General features: G+C 37.8%; 1 protein-coding gene across 1 annotated transcript in view; it reads left to right on the forward strand.

The window, feature by feature from the left end:
- The window catches only part of pth1r (parathyroid hormone 1 receptor), a 46,931-nt gene extending 24,319 nt beyond the window's left edge, over positions 1-22,612 (forward strand). Inside the window, exons 2-13 of the mRNA XM_046052151.1 lie at positions 238-340; positions 7,444-7,554; positions 7,804-7,925; positions 10,405-10,499; positions 12,274-12,460; positions 17,815-17,968; positions 18,397-18,457; positions 19,646-19,712; positions 19,866-19,960; positions 20,458-20,599; positions 20,990-21,031; positions 21,122-22,612. Coding sequence (XP_045908107.1) covers positions 238-340; positions 7,444-7,554; positions 7,804-7,925; positions 10,405-10,499; positions 12,274-12,460; positions 17,815-17,968; positions 18,397-18,457; positions 19,646-19,712; positions 19,866-19,960; positions 20,458-20,599; positions 20,990-21,031; positions 21,122-21,484 — 1,542 coding nt within the window. The 3' untranslated portion in view covers positions 21,485-22,612. The remainder of the gene's footprint in view (positions 1-237; positions 341-7,443; positions 7,555-7,803; positions 7,926-10,404; positions 10,500-12,273; positions 12,461-17,814; positions 17,969-18,396; positions 18,458-19,645; positions 19,713-19,865; positions 19,961-20,457; positions 20,600-20,989; positions 21,032-21,121) is intronic.
- Positions 22,613-24,721: the final 2,109 nt, after the last annotated feature.

The following is a 24,721-nucleotide window of genomic DNA, read 5'->3' on the forward strand; positions in this document are numbered from 1 at the left end:
TCATATTTTGCAAACTGAGAGCCAACTTAATGCTAATTCGCACTGCATGAGTAAAGCCAGAACCTTTGCTTTAGATCCAGATGGAACCACACTGTCTTCTTCAGATGGATCAAAAATGGAATACTGCTTTATGATGTTGTTTATTGATTTGGGTTTATAACATGCATTTTGAACATCGCTGCCATTTACACTTAAAAATTTCCCCTATTAATGCCATGTCATTGTCTTTTTTTGCAGGTTTATGCAGATGATGTACTGACTAAAGAGGAACAGATAGGCCTGTTGTTCAGAGCCAAACGGAAATGTGAAGGATATATCAAGTCAAAGCACAAGATTCCTGGTGAGTAAAGAAACAAGAATAAGAGTCTACAGCCATGCTAGGTGTTAGGCAAAGCAGTGCTTTGAACTAAACGCTAATATCAGCATGCTAACATGTTCACACTGACAATGTTAACATGCTGATTTAGCAGGTATAATTTTTACCATGTTAAACAACTTTGCTAACATTTGTTAATAAGCCCTGAACACAGTACAGCTGAGGCTGATGGGAATGTCAGTAGTTTTGCCGGTATTTGGTCATAAACCAAGTATTTGACAAATTGCTAAAACTATTGACCTTATGATGGCACTAGAGGAAGAGTCAGGGGATCCCCAAATTTATTACAATTAATCTTGAGGGGGATAGGAATGTGTGTGCCAAATTTCACAACAGTCCAGTCAGTAGTTGGCTGTGCGCCGGGTGTAACACCCATTCACTTCATCTCCCCATTAAGAAAGATGCTGTGCACATTTACTCATGAGTTACAGGAGCATAACTTCATTGATTATTTAAATCTCCCGACACGCAGACAAGACAAGTCAGGATGCACTGACAGCAGCCTTTCTAATCATTAAAGTAAATCGTTAAAGAATGCACTCATACATCAATACAAAACACAATAAAAAATCACCAGGAAGAGAGAAATGTGACCCATGACCAGTTCATCTTAGTTTGTAATAATGCAGCGCACTGAGGATACAGATGTTTCATAGACAAAAGGAGTATAATATAACATGGATCCATCTGTCTGTCACTTTTAAAAGGCACTCCAGTCCACAGTGTAATTCATGCACTTCACATATAAAGAACAGAACTGTAAAGTAACATTAGGCTTCATGATCAAAGAAAGTTTTTATGTCATGTCGGCACTTAAGTCCATACTCACACATTTTTGCTCGTCCACATAAGCTCTCTCTCTCTCTGCAAGTCTGCATCATACTTTTTAATTTATTTGTATATTATTACAGTTTTTAAGTTTTAGTTTTAGTTTTTAATGTGCCATTCATGCACCATTTAAATAGTAATAGTAGTAAAGCGAGATGACAAGAAAATGGGAGATGACATTGGTTAATTGCACGTTAAGCCCAAAACACACCAATGACTAATTCACAGACAAAGTACAACCCCTTTGAACTATTTTTTCAACCATTAAACTAGCAAAATTGGATTTGGACACAACCTAAACACAACTGTGCCATGCGATTTAAGCAGTGCACTTAGATAGTTTAAGTAGGGCCCAAAATCTTAACACATCAACCTCATGATGGCGCTAGTGGGAAAGTCAGAGGACCACTAAAATCAGTAGGATTCATCCTCAAGGTTCTATGAATGTCATGGCAAACCATGTAATAATTGTTAAGATATTTCAGTCAAGACCAAAGTAGTGGACCGATTGTAGCAACGCTGCTGAGGATAGCAAGAATGACTATTGTGGGATGTCTTTTATGCCACTGATCTGATTTTTTTTGCAAGGACATCCGTAATCTCTCAAGTGCTGGTAGCTTTTCTTCTTTAACTGGATCTTGATTTCTGTCATAGCATAGCAATTACATGAGTGTGGTAAATAGATATCAGACTAAATCGATAAACATGTCCATCATAGTTTGTGTATATTGACAAAAATGCCTACTTGAGCAACAGTAAAGGAAACTAATTTTGTAGGATGTGTGACTCGTGATGGCAATGACCCACTTCATTAGTCTTGATTAGGTTTCTAATAGTGTGATTTTCCACTACGTGCAACAAGTTGCTTTTAAAAGATTTCTGTCAGAGACACTTGTGTTTATAGTAGGCCGAGCCATGTATCACAGCAGAATGGTTTTATTTGTCAGAATAAGCTTAGCTATTGTGGGAGCTCCCCAATGACTTACAGCTGGAGCGAGAGGTTCGATGGAGAGAGTAATAAATCCCCCAGGGGCTACACAGATTTGAAATACACATAATGTGCAAGGCAGGGGATGCCATCAGACGTAGGAGGAGTATCAGGAAAAATCTGGACTGAAGAAATCAACAGAAAAAGTAAAGTTTTTCTAGGAACTGTGTAAGTAAACAACAGAACCATGATGATCACAAGAGTGAAAGTGAGAGGAAGTCAGACTGCAAAGACTGCGTTGTTGTCTTGATTGAACGTGATTGGTGACTTGCTTGAATGTGATTGTTGATTATAAGAGCTTATACTAATCAGCTGATGTAGCACACTTCAGCGCTTTACGAGAACCACCTTGATGCTTCATTAAAAAACTTCAAGATAGATACAGATTTTGGAGACTGTTACCTACTTTTTGCTGATAGGTTCAAATCAAATACCTTTTTTGGAGCAGTTGCCAGGCAGTTGAATGTGTACTGTAGTTTGATGGTTACATTATAAAATGCTGTTCTGTTTCCTCAGTCCTCCCTGTGGCTTTCCAAGGGCTGGGATTGAAGGCGAAGCTGATCCTGGGGTGTATTTGTGTATTTATGGGTGTCTGAAGAGCACCATTTTCCAGCAGACCCCAGCTTCTACTGTATCCCATTGTGGTTACTGTCATTTTCCCAGTTGATTGTTCAGAGGAGGATTTTAGATTCCACAGCCAAACCAATCGTATTATTTTCTCATTAACTCCAGTGCCTTGTGGTCACATCGAGTTCTTCGACCCTCCAAACGATACCCCTTGTAAATGAAACACATAATTAAAAATGTTTACTTCCAGGGTAAGAGGACAAAAGCTTTTGTTGACCGTTCCCACTAGTTAGTTACATTGCCCCATGTGGTATTTTCCAACTTTTCATGGTTTTGATAAATGTCCACAGATCTCAAAATTGGATTTGAAAAAATATGACAGAATTGCTACTATTGAGAACTGCAGGCGCCAAACAGCAGCTTGCATAAGATGTCCAGGGTTTATATAACAACGTTGTGCTTTTTCTCAAAGCGCATTTACCAAGACGGCCATAGATGCTAATGCAGAGCAGTCAAACATTAGGCCTCTCTCAGATGAGTCTGTGCTGTTCATCTGACCACCATCATGCCTAATCCATCCTGACATGTTGTAGTGACTGGCAAGCCTGGTGCCACCACCAAGCACATTTGCAGCTCTCTTTTCATTTACATAATGTTTGTAGATTTAATTTGAATGTCAGAATTTAAAAATATTGCTGCATGAAACCAAGTGAGAAATTTCATGCAGTCTTGGCCAAACTTAGATGAGTGGCACATATGTCACATTTTATAATTACTTAAAGGAATAGTTTGGCATTTTGGGAAATGTGCTTAAATGTGCTTATGTGCTAAACCTTTTGTAGAAAAAAGCATGCAAATGACACATTGTGTTTGTGCTATGCTAAGCTAACCATCTGCTGCTGGTAGCTTCATGTTTGCTGTACAGTGTGGTTTTCCAAAATTATGAACTATTCCTTTAATTGTTGATGTGAGTCAGTGTAATTGCTACATTTTCTCCATGCAGTGTAGAAACAATTAGTCAGGTGATTTTAGTGACTGGTTAAGTCTTTTATCAAGGAAAAGTGCCAAATATTCTCTTTTTTCCGGCTTCTCAAATGTGAGTACTCTTTGTTTCACATGATGAAAAAGTTTTATAAAATTTAATAAATTGGTATCTTGAACTTGGGCGGTGGTTAGCACTGTTACCTCACAGCAAGAAGGTTATGGGTTCAAACCCCGGTTGCCCCAGCCTTTCTGTGTGGAATTTGCATGGGATTGGCTCCAGCCCCCCGTGACTCTGTACGCAGGATTAGCGGTTTACGATGGATGGATGGATGGTATTTTGAACTGCTGGGTGGATAAAACAATTCTCAGTATTATTAACATTTTTGTAGGCTAAACAACTATTGTATAATATAAATAATAGTTAGCTGCGGTCTTATGCAGTGCACTATACTCTTTCATGGGCATATTTTTCTGCCTGTACATTTGGGAGGACGTTGATACTGAATCTGGACTCTTAACAAGACCGTTAGGAATGTCTGACTGGGATTCTGTAAACGCCTTGAGGTGGTGTTTTGGGGGTACATCAGCACATGAGAGCTGACCTGCATACCTGATGATGGTGATGTGACTCCTGCATGTGATGGCTGTTTTCTGACCTCTTTTGGAAGATTGCACATATGTGTTCAATCGCATAACAGTTGGCAGAATTAATATAAACATATTACCTTAATAAAGAAAATTAAAAAATCCCTGGTGTGGTTGTACGCATGGATAAGCACGTATGTGCTCATTAACCATGCTTGATTTCAGATTTTGTTTACTTAATGGCACATGAATTGCTTTGACTTCAATTCATTGAACTTGATTTGAACTCAAGTGTCTCATCTGGTTGTTTGTTTGCAGTTATGTAATGTGGAAATCATTTAAAATCTGGGTTGTGGTTTGTCTGTGATGCTGAGTAAAATTTAGGAGACTGTCGAGATTTCAGATAAAGTTAAAGGAAAGCATTACAATTACCGTGCTTTCTGGTGACCCATGTAAGCGTTTTCCTTGAAGTGGTCATTAGGATTTGGACAGAATTCAGTCATGTCATTTTTTTAAAACATTGTCCTTTTTTTATTCCTGTATTGTGGTGTGACTTTGAATGTGTGGGTTGAGGTAAAGTCAGAGAATAGCAGCTAGCGTGCATTTTTGAGGACTTTGGCTTTAAATCTGTATTCATCTTGCCTGTGTCCTGCCTGACCACCCTCAGAGTTTTTTTCTGGCACTGTAAACTTGTGGTTTTCTGAGCTATTATAGGAGATGTGGAGTGATGACTATTTTAAAATGCTTGTGTAAAATGTAGGATTTTTTCTGACTGAGTAATGAATTGATCGTGCAATTCTAGGTTCACTGAGAAAAGGATTAGGTCACTGTGTGAGGCGAAAATGTCGTTTTAGGATGTATTTGAACCTTGTATTTATTTGTTTTTATTTCTCATTTGTGTTTAAATACACAAAAGTCTCCATTACGTGACTAAGACAAGGTTTTCATTGAGGGAAACACTGAGGTTTGCCTGGAGACTACAGTGGAGGGATGTGGGTTCAATGCCCCAGACCTTGCAGTGTGAAAATAGCTCAGCCTTCAAGCTTGTGGTCTGGGTGTAGAATAACATCAGCAATCATTATAAAAAGGTTGCGTGCATCATGAGAATATGCAATATGTGTTTTGACATCTGCAGGTCAGAATCAAATGAGTTTGGGGGAAATAAAACCTTATTAAAAAACCCAGTGACATCACTAATACCAAAGTCCCCCCATAGTCACATTTATATTTAAATCGTGGTCAAGAAACATATGGGAAATTATATATGTGCTTGTGTTCAGTGTTTAATTTAAGCCTGTTAGTAGGTGGTCCTATGGTAATAAAACCTATTGCAAAAGTGAACAGCAATTCTAGTTTTACTTCCAGGATGTGTGGTGTGATTTTCAATACTAAATGCTGTTTTTCTCCCACCAGAGGTCTGTAGGAATCAGTCTGCTCCACTCAGTCTGCTCTTTAATTTTGTGCTTCAAGTGACAGGCAAATAAAAAGCATGTCGTCATTGCTTCAGATGTTTCTTTGTAAGTTTGATTACAGGAATGAGAAAATAATGGATCTACTGCAAAGAGAGGATAGTTTTAGTTTTATCCTTAGCTACTTATTAGTGGTCAAAGTGGGGCAGATGTTTTCAATAATACAACATAAATGCCAAGCCATAAGGGAGGCTTTTGCCAGGAATCTGTGGGGAAAGGGACTTTGCTCCCACTATCAGAGGGCTGAGGTCCATGGTTTAGCTGACAATTAAGGGGCTCTACGCTTCAAAATGGCATTTTTTGCCTTTGAACCTGCAGCTCATTGTCTGAACGAAGTATAGATGTTTTTTTGTGATCTTCAGGAAAAGCGCTCCATCAGCAATCTTGTAGGAGTCTGAAGAAAGTGAGAAAAATACTGAGAAGTTCTTTTTACATGCTAAATGTTTCTCACCACAATCTAAAAACTTTAATTGAAAGTTTTATTTGATCAGCCAGTCCTGGAATTGAAACAAAAATGTATATACAGGATATGTTATAATAGTTTTTATTGCTTTGCCTGGTTATGTTTATTCATTAAAAATGCAAGGATGACAAAAGAAATTCTAGAAGATATGATAAGATAATTAATATCAATTAAGTTTATTTGTTAATAATATTTTTATTTTTATTAGATAGTGACAGTAGAGAGAAGACAAAAGATCACCACCAGGGTTTCCCGACAATTAAGATGAAAGCTGAAATGATTAGTTGATAAATCGATTCAATTATCAATAGAAAAATAATTGGCAACAATTTTGGTAATTGACCAAATGTTATGGTTTAACCAAGCAAAAATGGTAAATATAAGTTTGCAGCTTCTCAGATGTAAATATTTGAGATTATTCTGTGTGATATAATTTCTAATTGAATATCTCAGATTTTGGACTGTTGGTCTGACATAACAAGACATTTTAAGAATTGTCAGCTGTTATGAAATTTCATAGACCAAGCAATTAACTGATTACTTGGAAAAAAATAGAAAAATCAATAATGAAATTGACAATTGTTAGTTGCATCCCTAATTAAGATGTATTTGATGCAGGTCAAAAAACACAACCTTATTGTACATAGAGTTAAATATAAATATATATAGATATATATATAATATATAAAAAATAGCACTTTTTTTCCCAAAATAGGCTAAGGATACAACAATTCAGCCAGTGTTGCAGGAATTCCTCTTAATGATATCCATTCTGAAACCAGTTATGGAAATCTGCTAATAAGCTAACAAACACGCTTTAATGAACACACTAGATTCAGTGGACAGCTTGTTATCTGCATCCTGGGAATTCCATGATTATGGGTTTTAATTATATTACAAAAGATGGGGGGTGGGGGTATCCTTTGGATGACCCCTGTTTTCATTCAAGAAAACAAAAAAGGTCTAATTTACAGTACAGGCCTACCACTAATTGCACAGCTGCTCTACAGTGCTAATTTACATACTGTGTAAAGTTCATGTATCTGACCTACTTTTTAAAGGACAACTGAATCCTTCAAAACATACAGTATTGCTACTCTTGGAAATGTAATGTTGGGACCAAGGGAGGACAGCACTCTGTGTCTCTATTTTTAAAAGTCAGCACTGCTTTTTGTCTCCACAGATGGTTTCTGCTCACCAGAATGGGACGGTATTGTTTGTTGGCCTGAAGGGCCTCCGGGAAAGCTTGTATCCACCTCCTGTCCAGACTATATCTATGACTTCAACCATAAAGGTAAGACTGGTCCTGGATAAAGTCAGCAGTTGAAACCCAGGAGTTTAATTTCAGTTGGTGAAAGAGCACCAGGCTACGGGTGCTTCTGCACACTGACAATCATAACTGGGCTCTCTCTGAAACCTTGTTTGCAATTTATACAATTATGCAGCATCTTGTAAGAAACAAGTAGAGGATGAGTAATTGACTGTGTGGCAAACCGCTGGCAAAATCCGTAATTAAAAATATACTTTTCTATTTGGTGTCTAGGACTAGCATACCGTCGGTGTGACAACAACGGAACGTGGGAGCAGGCCACAACCAACAAGACATGGGCCAATTATAGCGAATGTGCAAAATTCCTCTACCATTACAACCATAGCCATGAAAAGGTGAGGTACATCGCTTCACCATTTACATACTCATAGACACACTTACAGTTCTGAATAATTAAGAGCATGTCTGTTGTGAATACAACCTTTTAGGCAACTATTGTATTTTGTATTATACCCTGCAATTACAATCCCTTTCAAATGTGTAACACATTTTTGACATGCCCATTAATGAAATGTTCAGATGATCATGGGGGGGGGGGGTAATGTGGATGGATGGAAATGTGGTTGCTTTGTGATTATATGAGGATGCAATTAGCTAAATGTCCGTTCAAACATAAACTGAAACAGTGTCACATTACTGCAAATTGCAAAACTTCCCAGAAATGATTTCATTCAAAAAACTCACCAATCATGACTAAACCTCAAAGCCGCATTCACAGCAACTAGACAAGTGATAAGGAGCCATTTAGACCCAAGGACTCTGCAGTGTACTGATGTAGCTTTCCTGATAATGATTTTATCAAACAAGAAGGAGTGTCTCACTTCCATTTGAGGCTACCAGTATGCTAAGTTGTGTATCACATATTTAAAGTGTTAAAGCTGTATGCGCTAAACTTTATACTAATGTGTGAGTGTTGAACGTCTTCCAAGATTTTGAAACCTGGCTGCAAGAATTTGCTTCAGCCACAAGAGCATCGCTTAGGTCACTGTGACCTGGCTCACAGTCGGCGGTCCACCGCGTCCCAGGTGTCCTCAAGGTGTAAAATGGGGTTTGTTCTGGGCAGGCTTATCAAGATCTTCTTCACCAAACTAAGATAGCCATTTCTTTATGGCCACAGGGGGGATTGTCTCATTGAAGCAGAAAAGCTTTCCACAAACTGTGGCCATAAAGTTGGAAGTGCACTACTGCCACTGTAACATCACTGTATGCTCCTCAGTGCATGCTATGAAAATTGTTTTGTAGAAAAAGCGCAGCAGCCTTTTACTAGCATGATCCCCATGTGACTGACAGAGGTAGATGTGACCCTGTTCGTAGTTGCTCATGTAGTGTTTCTTTCTACATCATTGTGTGAGTGTTGGATGTCAGAACATAACACTAGCATTGAACAGGACAACTGGGTATAGTAAGAGTGGAAAACCGCTATAGCCTGGCTGTAAATGGAAAAATAGCATTTCTCAACCATTACTGTGAGTATATGAACACGTTTTTCTTGTATAAGAAATATTGCATTATGCACAGTAATGATGCTGACAAGGCTTTTAACAGCATTTTTCTTTAAATTATAGTCTGAAAGCTTTTCAGTAATAACCTTTTTGCCATGAGACGATAGAAATATCAGCTGTCCCACATAGATTTTACTTTCCCCTGCTTGAATGTGGTGTAGAGGATGTGGGTATACCTTATCATGGAGCCCTTCATTTTCTTTCTGACTTCAGATGTTTATATTGATGGGCTCCTGAGGGAGCGGATTCAGCAGTAAATGACAAATACATATGCACGAAGGAAAGCCCCACACAGCAAAACTTCCATACCGCGGACCACCAGCACAACTTAGACACCCGTTTTTTTGGCACAGGATCCTGATGCTAAATGATAACAGCAGTGGAGTATCTGGTTACGTCACACTGGGCTCTTGGCCTCCTCAGCATGTTGACGCACAGAGGGTCTGGTTAGTGGCTCTCCTTACAATGTCCTCTGGCTGCCAGCTCACTGCTGGAAGATCAAACTGCCCCACCCAGCCTTTCCAAGCTCTGCCACCCATGTCAAATGTTGTTTCCATCAGTAATGTCTGTGTGCTTGAGACATTTCTGTCACCAAGTAGCAATGTATTTTCACACACAATGAAGTTAACACATTTTGTCGTTTTTGGGGGGAACATGCCAATATAATGTGAACTTTCCTCTTAATATGTGTATTTACTTTGCCCTTTGTGAAAACATGCTCTTTGTAATGAAATCACTTGCCTAAAGTAATGTGACCGCTAAAATGTGAACATAATGGGATGTTACTAAACACAAAGAGTAACCCTGAAGCCTAAGTATCCATGTAACCATGTCTTGTAACATTTAACAAAAAGATATGTAAATCAAACATCACTAAAACTGAATAAAGGCCTGCCAGTACATGTGCTTTTCCAACAATTTAGAGAAAAACATGATATAGTGTATACTAACTATATATTCATGCTGTTATCCAATGTATATGAGCATACGAGCGATGTGTATATGGCAAATATAGGCTATTATGAACAGAAAAATAATGAGTATGGATTTGTCCAAAGTTTGGTGCTGACTGCTATCCGATAATATAATATTATTAGCCATTTCTTCACGTAAATATGGGAATTCAATTATCAGTTTTCTTGCAGTATATATGGTGGCTAAAAAGAGAAGATAATTGAGGCTTTTGTTTTTACACAAAAATGCAGTCATCTAACTCAAACGTACAGTACATTTGGGAGGATATGCAGTAGTCCTCTCATTCTCTCATTTTGCTGCCCTATTGAAATTCTAACAAAAGATCGTCTTCCAACAGGAGGTCTTTCACCGTCTATATCTCATCTACACAGTGGGATACTCCATCTCTCTGGGATCACTCATGGTGGCTGTCGTCATCTTGGGATATTTCCGGTGAGTCGATGTCACTGGATTTTTTCCAGTGACGCTCCCAAGAGAGGGATTTAGATACAGGGTCCGAAATTGAGGTATAGAAATTATGGAAGGTATCGCAACAGGGAGTTTAAATGTTTAATGGTGTGATGGTACAATTTATTACCATGCCAAGGCCGGTCGCAAATATTTTATCAGTCGCAAACATACAGAGAAGCACAGAGCATATTAAATTCATGATGACTTAATGAAGCATGCAATTCAGTATTGTGTCATGGCAACAACATGAAGCACACAAATTGTGTCAAACATTACCTTTGACTTTTACTTTGACTTTTAACAGACTTTGATATGTCTACCTTTGAGGAGGAGTCTGCCTCCAGGCTTTCAGTAATGCATGCTTCATTGTCTGACATTTAGGTTCTTTGTTATTTTCATACTGATTTCAGGTTTCGGTGATAAACAACCAAAGCTTGGATATTGATTTTGCAATTCCACCAAGCTTACAAAGATTATAGTTCTTAAGCTGTAAGTGTACCCCCCGGCTTGAAACAAAGAAGATAAAATAAGTTTTCAAAAAACTATTGAGTAAAATACTCAATTATTATATTTAAACAGCTTTGCCTCTCCTACTGTAGCAATATAATAGATGAAAGGATTTGTCACAAACGCAGCCTTATCTGGATTCTCTTGACTTAGTGGCAACACTGCTTAAATTCCTTTTTTTGTGCAGCAGCAGTCAGATTTTGTTTTTGTTTTTCATGGCTGATTAATGTCATTATTTGCTTATTTTGTTTAGCATGGGGAGTATCAGGAATCAATGTGAAGGCGCTGTTTACCAATGTTCCTACCAGTGTGACTTACCATACAGGCAGGCAGTCAGAAGGCTTGAGGAATGCTCCCAACTGGCACCAGGAAATCTATGGACCAAATGAGTTTAATAAGTTATCCCAGGGGCCCATCTGACATTCTGGCTCCATGCTCCAGAGCACTCCAGCCACTTCTTCCCTTCAACATGTCGGCTTTTAGACAGAAGAGTTCATAAATGTTTTCCAGGGAGAGCAAAGGGATATTTCACATTAGCAGTTGTGTTCAGTATTTTTCACCAGGGAAATGTACGCTAGATTAGTTTTCGCAAACCACTCTGAAATCAATAGTTCTTTAAGGGTAGCTCATCAAATTTTAAGCTTGTTAATAAGGCTTTAGAGAAATACACAGTTAATAATGGATAGCAGTGGGCTAAATTCAGTATCCAGTAATTTTTTTTATGATTTTTCATGAGAATAGTTCAAGTTCAAGAGCTTTTGGTATTTATTAAAATGCCAATGAATATTCAGTATTATCATGAACTTTCTTTGCTTGTGTTTGTAAATACATAACCTTTAGGGCCATTGATCCAGCAACCTGATGCTAATACTTGTGCATGACCTCAAAGGCCCACTCCGCAGACGCACAGACAGGATGTTTTGTAAGAATCTTTGACAGATAAACGTGTGCTTGTCTGGAAAGAAATTTGCATGCTTTTCTCGACACATGCTTGCAATTTTGTTTTTACAGCTCGCTTTGAGCCGAGCAATTCAATATTTGTGTGTTTGAAGCCCCTAAATCTCAAGAATGTGTTATAGTCAGCGTGGAATTCAGCTGGCTCTAATTAGGATGAGTATTGTTCGTCTGTGTGAAAATACTTACACACACTTACGCGAAGGTGTGCCTGCCCACACATACTCACACACACAAAACACACAGACACACAATTTTCAATGACCTTGCCACTCTGTTTTTGTTTTCTCTGTAGACGATTACACTGCACAAGGAACTACATCCACATGCATCTATTTGTGTCCTACATGCTAAGAGCTATAAGTATTTTTGTGAAAGATGTTGTGCTCTACTCTGGATCAGCCTTAGAGAACATGGAAAGAGTCACAGTGGAAGACCTCAAGTCCATCACTGAGGCTCCGCCAGCCAACAAAACACAGTTTGTGAGTACACCAACACATCTAAAACACACATACAGGTGTGATCAACATGAAGCATTCTGTCCTTGAAAATATACAAAGAGAAGGAAAAACACTCAATGAACTTCTTTTCAAAAAGAATTTTCAATTTAAATGCAATATTAAGCAAGACAAACAGCATGTATGTATTGTGATTTCCTATTGTGATAAAATCACAATAGGAATCATCCTTGTTTGATTACATTAAATGCGCAGATAATTTGACTTGTAGTGTAGTTGGGCGTTTGACGTTTTGTTTCCAAACGGGAAGTGGTATTTTGTAAAGTCTCACCTGCTTTTCCAGTGCTGGAGCAAATAAACTGTACTGTCTGTCACCATGCCAAGCTTTTACTAGGCCAGTACTTGGCTTTCCCTTTCAGAGTCAAGTTTAAAAAATGGGTGAAGACTGGGTCCTTTTCATGCATGCTTTAACATGCAAACAAACAATTTGTGCAATATATTTAGTGGACACTTTTATCCTCTGGCTCTCCAAATTGGGTTATACTGGATTAAAACTGCTTTGTTAAAGTAGGTGACATATATGCCACCACGACGGTACACAGATGTTTGTGCTTTTGCATTCTCTAGACTGTAGTGCATGTATCAAATAAGACGTGGTGCACTAATGAAAATGGGCACATTATCAAGCCTGTATTCTAAATGTACTGTAAATATATCAATAAAAATGTAAAGTTGTCTAAAGCTAGATGAAAATTACCTCCCATAACCAGGTTATTTCACAAAAGTGTGGACAGTGTTTGGGTTTTCATCATTCCCTTTACATTTGCACATTTCATTTGCTGACTGACTGCATATCCATGATAATTTGATCAACCTGTCTGCTTCCTACACACCTATCTTTTATGTCTATTGCAGCTGGTCTGTTCTCAGCAGTTACACAGCACATGGTTTGCAACAAAGCTTCACTGGCAATACCTCAATAATCAGTAGATTTATACGTGTTTAAAAATACAGAATGTTCATAGAAACAAAAATATTCAAATCACAGACCTGTGTCTCTATTATAGGCGTAAAAGTGCTGCCACGTGACAAAACCCCTGCTGATGCCCATCAGTGCTTGTTAGAATACAAACTGATGAGAAAAGATAGAGATGACAATTACAAGACTGGTAATCAGTACGGAGAGAAAGGAGCACTGAGAGGAACTGGCTTCTTATAATCATTGCATGACAATACAGTGTGGAAGTTGTCTTTAACTGGAGCAGAATCGATAGCTGACTGAATCATTATGGGCTCCTGGGACTTCCTGTCAAACCAATAGCACACAATAATACTAAGTGAATTATTATTAAACTCTGCACAAAAATAATCTATAATGAAGGAATGTCACTTTTAATATCATTCAGTAAAAGCACAGTTCTTGGATACTCATTTTGAACCTGGATGTTTATTAACAGATTAATTAATTAATTTAGTTTTCGATTTAATTCAATTTATAACTTTTGTGATGTGTCTCCCGATTTTTACTGCTCTCCAATACAAGCCAGCAAGGCCCAGGGGAAATACACATGGTCCCAAAAGCAATTAAAACACACACAAAGCTGCGACTTGCTACTGTGACACCTATGGTTTTCCAATAATCTCTGCCCTGATCTCTGAGTTCACTGTATATTGTGGTGGCTATATTTATTGTTTTAACAATCATTACATAGTTAGCATATAGACGGTTCCATCCATGTCAACATTCAGTTTTTATGTTACACTGTGATAAGTCACATCATTTCTGAACTGCAAATGATTAATTAAAAACATTCAATTACTTTCAAGTTCACTTGTTTAACAATCAAAGTGATAACACTTTCAAACAATAAGCTCAGAATAAAGCTTGGGCTTCCAGTTAATTGTAGGTAATAAAGAATCAAAACACTGTCTCAGAGAAAAATAACAGGCTGTGAACAACACAGGCACAAATGTCATTTAAAATGTGTGAATTTACAGTATACTGTAGGCTGATTCTCACACACGGTTTAGGATTGGACTGTCAGGAGAGCCAAAGGCATTTTCTTCTATTCTAAAAGCAAATTCTTTGTCCATTCACTACACTGCATGGCCTCGCTTCATATCTGCTCTAGATGCACTTGAATATAATACAAATAAAAGGCAAACATAACCTTAAGTTCTTTTTCTTCTGTTGCCGTAGCCTTCTCATTTATTAACAGTATTTTAAAAGCAGCTCAGTATCCCTAGGGATTACATCGATATTGGATGATTCTGCAGTACACGATCCATTCAATTATTACGTACCAATAAAAGAACTGTAGCGTGGTGAATGATCATTGTGGTGAGGTCAGAGAAATGGATGACGCGTAAAGCATTCAACCTGCAAAGTTTGGTGCCCTTTTTAAAACAACAATAAATGTTGGCTTTTGACTATAATTAACAATAATGATAATATTTGTATTTCCCTTGTTTTAGTTTTTGAACCTTAACCATTTCAGCTTGCAGTCTGCCACTGTGTGACTTTTTATACCGATAGGATTAAATACAGTCTGACTTAACCGCTCTGAGTAGGCAGCACGGTGGGTCTTTACCATTTCTGGGTTGGCCCCATGTCGGTATGGTCTTTGTCTCTGTTAAAGGCATAAAACTCCAATTAAAAAGCTGCGCCATGTCAAATCCCCTGCTGTAACCCATCAATGCTTGTTAGAATACAAACTGATGAGAAAAGATAGAAATGGCAATTACAAGACTGGTAATGAGTACAAAGAGAAAGTCTTACTAGTTCAGGGTCAACACCATATCGGCCTCCCGCTAGGAATGTAAGCATCTCCCATCTTTTTAATTCACAACCACTTTTCCAAAACGCTTCCCTGACCTGGTTACTTGCATAAATTAGTTTAAAATAAAAAGTTACACTACTATTACTACTAATTATAAAAAGTTTCAATTTAACAGACTTTTTACATGACTTAAATTAAAAAGGAGAACAAGCAAAGAACAAGTAATTTTGTATTTTAATCGAAAACAATCTTTTTTTTTTCCACAATCAGATCTACACAACATATGTACATCATACAAGTCAGTAAAGATATTTCAAATCAATATGGCTTACATCAAGGCATGCAAGTCAGTACAAGTTTTGGAAATTGGGGGGACGCATGGGAATGCCTTTCTGAAATTGAAAGTCAGGGAGCGACTGCTTTCCTGCTCAGATTTCGAAAATATATTCAGTGTTTTTTTATAGAGGGAAATCATGTATAGGTATATATGCTGTTTCTAAAACGTGTTCATGAAACGAATATAATTTATTGTCCTTGAAGGTAAATTTGTTTGTCATATTACAACAGGGTCTGTGTGCCCTGAGATGGACTGGCAACCTGCCCAGGGTGTGCCCTGCCTTTCACCCAGTGTCAGCTAGGATTAGCTCCAATACACATTACTGTTGCTGCTCTTGAAACAACATTTAGTTATATTTAAATTATTCAGTTGTAATCCTGTTCTGAATGTATTCTTTTTTAAAATAATAGATTTTTTAAAGCACTTTTAGTAATGAAAAAGAACCATTACGAGTATTGATAAAGAACCTGAACTGATAAGAGCAGTGGTGTCAATAAAATCCTAATGATACCCATTCCTAAACACCCTTTCAATTTGTCAGAAAATACATTTTAATGGGAACCCACTTAATTTCCCTGGGACCCACTCAAATGACCACCTGTGGGTCACGGGGACTCAATAAATTGAAAACCTATCAACATCACTGAAGCTATCGAGGAAACTCAAAATCAACGGTGGTGGTTCACTTATTAATTTCCTCAAACATTAGTGGCGTATTTGACAAATCTGGTCTAGTTAATGGAACATTAATCTTGATTATTTGACAAGTCATGGTTTATTATTGTTGTTGGAGAGGAGAGCAGAGCAGCAGAAAATAGAAGGAGAACACATTTTTGGAAGCTGAATAAGCAACGTCATCTAGTCTGTCATCAATAAGCTCTCACGATATCGAGTAAAATCACTAAGAATTTATTTTAATCACTCTTATTATCGTATCACACCCGCCATATTTACTCTATTAGTTTAGACTGTTAGCATGGTAACATTCCCTTATTATTTTGTAATGAATTGGGCAAAATTTAATTTTTACCTGATGATGGAGCTAGAGGAAAAATCTGAGGATCGACAAAGTAATTCAAATGTGTCCTCCTTGGACCTTGAACATCTGTAGCAAATGCAGTACATTCAATAGCTGTTTAGACTATTTAAACTAAAAATGTCAGCCTGCTGGTGCCAATAGATGAAAAGTAAGGGGATCACCAAAATCAATAAGGTTCATCTTCTGGGGACCATAAATTTCTGCAAAACGTGTGTCAATCCATCTAGTAGATGTGAAGCTATTTCACTGTATAAATGAAAATGTTTCACATGCTGTTCATGTTGTGAAAAAGTCAGCGGAGGTGGCCATGTATGTCTGAACAACATTTATGGCAATCCATCAAATAGCTGTTGAGATATTTCAGTGTGGACCAAAGTGGTGGACGACAGCCACCCTCAGAAACTTTGGCATTTAACCTTATCTGGGGTTTTGCAGACTGTTCACATTCTTTTAAAATTAATTAAAAAGCATTACTGACCTTTAGTAGGGCAAGGCAACACCTTTTAACATCAAGGCAATGCAAAATGCATTATAGCACATAAAAGGCATTAAGACAAGATTTAAAAGAAACACAGGATGATGAATGAATGGTGACAAATTTCATTTAGTAAAAGGCAGTGGCAAACAGAAAAGTTTTAAGGCTTATTTTAAAAGAAATAAGTTGAAGGAGAGCTCAAATTGCTGCTAAGTCTTGACGCTGGGAATATTAAGCAAACTTGTCCCAGATTACCATGAAGAGGGTTCATCATGTAGCAGCATGTCAAAGATGTATTTTGTCCCTAAACCATCCAGTGCCTTTTAAATCAGTAGCATTTTCAAAAAAATTCGTTGACACTCATGAAGCCAGTGCAAAGATCTGAAACCTGGACCTGACGTGACCCACTTTCTTGGTCTAGCAGCAGGATTTTGAATCAGCTGCAGCTGTCTGAGTGAATGGACTGGATTTTATTTCAGGTTACATCAGGGAGTATGCATTCAGTAATCTGCAGAGGAATATTCCAGTACAGATTACTGAATATTATACTCCACTTTAAAACGTTGTTGTTCGCTCTCAGCTATTTAAATTTGTGTTACTGCAGTGTAAATGTATGCTGTTTTAAAGGGAAGAAAAGAGAGATGAAGAAGATACAATATATTTTTTAGCAAATATTTGAAAATTGTGAGTTTTTGTCAATGTGGGAATTGATTAAATATGTTCTTCATGTCTGATATTTTTGTATAGATTGGCTGCAAGGTGGTTGTGACCTTGTTCATGTACTTTCTGGCGACCAATTACTACTGGATCCTTGTGGAGGGTCTGTATCTCCACAGCCTCATCTTTATGACCTTCTTCTCAGACAGAAAGTATCTGTGGGGATTTACTTTGATTGGATGGGGTGAGTTCTGCTTCATTTCCATTCTACTTGCATGCATTTGATTACTATATGATTAGTAGATGTAATACCATGCAAATTAAATCATATGAAAGGTATTTAATTTTGATGGTATTTAGTATACAAAAACTTTTAGGGGAAAAATGAGTGGCGCTGTCAAATGCATTGCTGATATTGTATTGATACGTTGGTGAGGACAATGGAAAATGACTCATGTCAGTGTAAATGAATATGGGCTTTACAGTTCCTGCATTGTACACACTGTGCGTATAAGTCACATAAGCACAGCGCATACAATGTGGATGCTGTGCTACCCAGGTTCTACCCATATGAACATATTATGGACTTTGTATAGAATAATTTAGAATCTTTTCGCATAGTGATGGCCATTTTATCACAACAGTTTTAATATTTTTTCTTTTCTTTTTCAGGAGTACCAGCTATGTTTGTGACAGTTTGGGCAACTGTGAGAGCCACATTTGCAGACACAGAGTACGTGATCTGCATAAATAATATTTACATTATTCTTGTTAGCTTTAATACAGAAATAAAAAAGTCATGAGGTCCTTGTAGCAAAGAAGGCAGTTGGATAGATTTTCAAGGGTAAAGTCAATTTTGTAATTTTGTTTTGCTGATCTGATGTGGCAAGTGTCTTTCAACAGTATATGCATAGTGTATACATAGCAGCAGTTCACACAAATTTACGTTTCAATGCCTTAAGTTGTAACAACAAGCCTACAGATATCAGCGTTCTTCACAATTCATGCTCGCCAAACATGCCATGACTTTCTGTAGTAAAGATTGAGAACAAGTTTGTAAGCTAAAAAGACACCTTCCATTTCTGAATGTGCACACCTGTCAGGGGGAAAAGTGCCTCAAGAGGGGCCCTAAACCTTCCCTTACTGGTACTATCTGTAGTCTCCACATTTGTCCTGTACGATGGTCGAACATTAAGGACGCTGGAGCTGAAAGCTTTCGGCTAAGCTGGTACCCAGCTGCTGTCTAGTGGAACTAAACCACATATTTCATTTCTCAGTCAGCAAGAGAGTAGCAGAAGATTTATACTGCCCATCCAAGCCTTCATAGGCAGAAAAACAAACCAAGCACGATGATAACCATAGCTCAGGCATGTAGATTCATGCATGCATTTGGTTGAAAATTTAATCTATCTACGGTAAATGCCATTAGTTAATATCAACTGCCTCTCAATGCTTTTTGTACCCAGATCTATGAATCTTGTCCCTAAAGGGCACACAAATATATTAAATAACAAAAACAAAGACTAGATGACCTCAGTGTCCACATTGGTAGCTACAGTCCTAGTTAATGGCATGTGACAGTTTAAGCTGAGAGAACTGTCTTGGTACCAACTAAAAAAAGGCATGGATTTTATTATTTCAGTACCTTGACACAAAGGGGCTTTCAATGAAGTACTGTATCAATTCAGCAGGAATTAAGGCTGAAAATATTACATTTAATTAATTTATGAATGGTACCAAATGATACTTGTGACAGATCATACATTAAGAGCCAGGGGAGGTCGAGTAAATGTATTTTCTAAATCTGATCATTTAGTGAAATGATGACAGAGATCATTGGAAACACCACAGTTGAACACAGAGAGAGCTTGATCCTTACTTATCTCTGGCTGATCCCTGTTTTGTTGTTTATCTCCTGCAGGTGTTGGGACTTAAGTGCAGGCAATTTGAAATGGATCTATCAAGTGCCTATCCTGGCGGCTGTAGTGGTGAGTGCATGCTCTCTGCTTGCAACTTTCCCCTGCTGTGTAGGAAATAACAGTATTTCACTGCACCTGTGGCATTACAGCTGTTGGATAAGACAACTGATTATTTTTGCAGTAACACTCAGCTATACCATTATGTTTCTATATTCTCTTCAGGTCAATTTTATGTTATTTCTGAACATCATCAGAGTCTTGGCAACTAAACTACGAGAAACGAATGCTGGAAGGTGTGACACACGACAACAGTACAGGTACTGAATACTAGCACAGTGCAAAATTATTATTTCTGAACTGCTCCTCATGATTCATTCATCACTGCCAGCGTGACAATACCATGAATGTATTTACTCTGATTGCATTTGCATCGAGAGAAAGTGGGGATTACAAATGGTATGTAACAACCAAATAAGGCTGCGATTAATGATTATTATCATTACTAAAACAATCAGTTAGACTTTTTATTTTTTTAAAGATTGTTTGGTCTAAAAAAATGTTAGTGTAAAAATGCCTAGCACAATTTCCAAGGTGATGTCTTCAAATTGCTTGTTTTGTCAAAATAACAGTCCAATACTCTCAGATATTCCACTCAGAGAAAAGCAGCCAATCCTCACATTTGAGAACCCGGAAACTATTTGGAGAGTATTTAGCATTTTTGCTTGATAAATGACTTAATCCTTCACTAATGTGCAGTATGTGCAGAATTTGACATACTACTGTGTAAATGTTACTGTTCTGGTAACTTTTACAGGAAACTGTTGAAGTCCACATTGGTGCTGATGCCACTCTTTGGTGTCCACTACATCATATTTAATGCCATGCCATACACAGAGGTGTCTGAAGTTCCCTGGCTGATCCAGATGCACTATGAAATGCTGTTCAACTCCTTCCAGGTAAAGCTGTTGTGGTAGATATGCCAGAAATGCTATTCTAACTGTGAGGGTCCCAATAAATAACAATTTTAATTTCCAGTTGAACAAATCAGATTGACCTGAGTACTTAGGGTTAACGTGTCTTAATCACTGAAAAACACAGCCAAAGTCTCAGGAAAACACTGGAAGGGATCAGTTAACTCATGTCTATTAGATGCTTATTGTTGCGATGTCTGGTGGTTAGATCTTAATTAAGATAAAGAGGAAGACATGGGGTGGCTGATGATTTAAATATCATACTAAATATCAAATTATACAGCTAAAATGTCATGTTAAGTGCACACTAAAGATAATAGCTGCACTGGAAATTCATGGATGATGCAAGTAAAATAACCCTCTATTCTTTTCCAGGGATTCTTAGTGGCAATAATATACTGCTTTTGCAATGGGGAGGTAAGAACTCAGAACGTTTTGCATTTCACTCCAAAACTCCTGCATGACATTTAAGCTCTTATATAGCTAAATTACTTCTTCTCTTCTAAGGTGCAAGCTGAGATCAAAAAGTCTTGGAGCAGGAGGACTCTGGCCCTAGACTTCAAAAGAAAAGCTCGGAGCGGCAGTAACACCTACAGCTATGGACCTATGGTATCACACACCAGTGTTACCAACGTCACTGCCAGAGGACCGCTGGCCCTCCACCTCACCACGAGGCTGGGGCCGGTGCCTGTGAACGGGCACCGGAACCTCCCCGGGTACGTGAAGAATGGCTCTGTCTCAGAGAACTCTATACCTTCATCAGGACAGGAGCTTCACATTCCTGACGAGGAGAATTCAACTCACACGCGGCCCTGCGAGGACGAGAAACCCTCACCTGTGGTGGAGGAGGAGAGGGAGACGGTTATGTGACCTCCAGGACTGCTGTGTATAGAGATGAAAACGGGAGGAAAAATCAAATCATGAAACAGTCTCAGGGTGGTCTGGAGGGGATGGCTGCATACTTCAACACTGCCAGTTTTATCTCCTGTGAATCGAGCCAGAACATTGCCGACTGATGAGTTTCTAAGGCAAAAAGGGTGTATCACTTTTGTGAGCTGGCCAGCCCTTTTTTAAGGAACGATGACCCTCGTTGTTGTGGCAGCTCTACTCCCACCTGCCACAGTGAATGTGTAAAAGCATGAAAACAGACTGCCGTTTCGTATTTCTTTTTCACTGCCATAACTGTTATCATGTTTTCTGTTTGCTTTTGTGCATTCATCGAATCGGGGTTAGTTATAGTAGTTACCAGGAACAGCCTTAATCACACGTGTGGGCAATTTTAACAGAAAGTATTCGGATTAAGCCAGCGTTAAGTAGACAATGCGTTGGCTCGGATTAAATAATTATTAATGCTACTATTTTGAGGCATCTGATCATGCTTTCTGGCATGGTATCTCATCTGTTCTGCATTGACTTAAATCCACTTCAGTGTAAAAGGGAAGGTACTCAGGTAATTGAAGCCCTCTGTTGTTGCACACCTAATTTTATACTTTTTTAAGTGGTGTTTTAGCATGGTGAGCATTTCTCTGAGGGTATTGCTTTGTTATATAAGGCTGTGTTAAATATTCTTTTTCAAAATGTACAGTTTTTGTTGATTAGAAATGCCCAGTATTCATCTCTCTAATTACAACAGATTATGAAGAGTTCAAATGATTGTTTCTCACACACTCTCACACACACACATACACATACATACGCAACATGATGCCAAAGTAAGAATATTTCTGTGAAGACTCTGTCTCTCTCCTCGGGTTCAGTGTTAGTTGAGGCAAAGAAGAACTTTATTGAAATCTGACAAAAAAAAACGTATCATATGTTCTCACACAGTTTTCAAAGGAAGAGACCCTTTAAAAACACAGGGTGCAGGAAATGGTTATATTTTCCAGTGGAATGTTAATTAAACGAGGAATCCAAGAAAATCTCAAATTCTGCTGGAATTCCAAGGGTGACATTTGTGGTGGTTATGAAGTTCAACTCAAAAATGTATAACACAGTAATCTTTACAGACAGTCTGGTGGTATGCTGCTTTTTGATGTATATATACAAGTCACAATGTTTACAAAGAACAGAAATACATTCTAATTGTGAGCTAATAGTGTTCATGCGTATGTTATAAAGCTATGTTTCAATGTATTTTTTTTTCCACGTGTGTGTTTACGTAATGTTTGCAATATTTGATTATGTATATAGTCCAAAAGAAAACCGGTGAATATATTTACAGGCGACAGAGGGCATTCAAACTAGCATTTAATGAAGCATTCCACAAAAAATTTTAAACTCTGTAACTTGTAATTTACAGCACTTAACTTGCGTGGTTTGCAGGTTGGGTCATTATTACATTATTATACCAAAGAGAAAAGGTTGATGATATGTTGCCAGAGAAAAGGTTATTTTGCAGCATTTCTTTGGATTTTCATCCACCATCTGGTTTACAGTGACCAAAAAGTCTTAAAGTTGCAGTAAAACTCACTCTCCAAAAAAGTATTTGCTGCTGGTTGTTGGGAAAAATGTCAAGACAAAAATGTTGAAACAGAGCACACACATGGATTGACGTTTCTTTATAGAGACTCAGTTTCATGTAAACAGCAGTGAGGCAAATGAGAAAACCATTCACAACACTCAGTAGCTTAGTAACAATAAGCAGAGACCATAAATATTAGTGGCAGTTTTGTTGCTCTTAATCCTCCACTTGACTTAGTCTCAGCTTCGTCTCAAATGCTAAAGTCGCTATTTGGTTTGGACTAAAATGTCTGCTTGATTTAGATCATATTCAGCAAAATGGATTTTTACCTCACAATAATTTCAGCTAATATGTGGCCAATGCTAATATTTGCTTTTAAACACAGTCTCACATTTTTTATTTTGATCATACAATATTGACCACCGTTCGATGGCAAGCTCACCTGTCCCTCTTGTTATTGTGTTTATTCTTGTATTTATCTTTTTGGTGACTTCACACTGACTGGATTATGCTCCCAATTCACTGATTCCCAGTTTTGCTCCCCCTGATGCTACATGCATTAAGGCGTGTGCTTTGGCTCAGTTTTGAAAGTCTGCCAACAAGTCCATTCAGCAAATTTATTCTGCATCGAAAGGAGTAGATGACACTAAATTTAGTCCATACTTGCTTTAGATTAATATAAATAAATCAGACAACTTTGCAAACCGTTTTCACTGGTTTCCCATTATGCATGTTTCTTATTGTCAACAAATCCCATGAAAAAAACAAAACCAATTAAGTAAATTTTAGGTATTGTCTGAAATAGCGTATTCCTCTGTGCCATATTGTTGTCCAAAGCTTTGAAAAGCACAACATGAAGGTACACTTTTGCACTGGGTGACATTTTCCTTTATTACAATGAAGGTGAGCGCTGTAGTTTATTTTGAGTCTATATACAAACACCGTCCTGGGTGCGTAAACACCAAATGTAATAAGCTAAAAAAAGTCGCCAACAAATTCACCATTAACACATGTTTGCTAATAGCTACAGTGCCCTGCTGTTTTTGGAAATCATGTAACCTTTTTAAAACAATTAAGTATGTAACCCATTTTTAAAGATTTGGAATTAAAATGGGTTTTTGGATAAGAGCCAAAGACATGATAGGGAAGCACTGAAAGATGGAGTTACACGTTGACGGGTTTGATCTTTTCATGGCATTTCTTAGCAGTAAGAAAAATACAGAATGACTCCAACCTTGCAGTTATTTTAGAAATGTCCACATTAATTTCAGACATCCATTCAGACACTTGTGCATTTTGAACAATTAGCAGTGGAATTCTGAGAAGTGCATTTTGGCTCAGAATGGACTCAAATTGGACTCAACATTTCCATGGGGATCGGTCGTGATTGCGTCTTGAGGTTGTGTGGATTGACTACAACACTAATTACGTTGCAAGCCACAGTGATGATAGAAGGAAAAGACTGAGGTTGGGGGAAACCTTTGTCACTTGATAATACAGTATCTCACTTAATAATTGTTCAAATTTAACTGACTTCTTTTAGCTGGTATTTATTGCATTTCTCACCATTCTCTGTAAATGTATGAATTTGTATCCCTTTAAGGAGTACAGTTGTAGTATGTACATTTAAAAATGCTGTTGATGAG

Source organism: Micropterus dolomieu, linkage group LG06 (genome assembly GCF_021292245.1).
Source record: "Micropterus dolomieu isolate WLL.071019.BEF.003 ecotype Adirondacks linkage group LG06, ASM2129224v1, whole genome shotgun sequence".
In the NCBI taxonomy this organism is placed as follows: Eukaryota; Metazoa; Chordata; class Actinopteri; order Centrarchiformes; family Centrarchidae; genus Micropterus; species Micropterus dolomieu.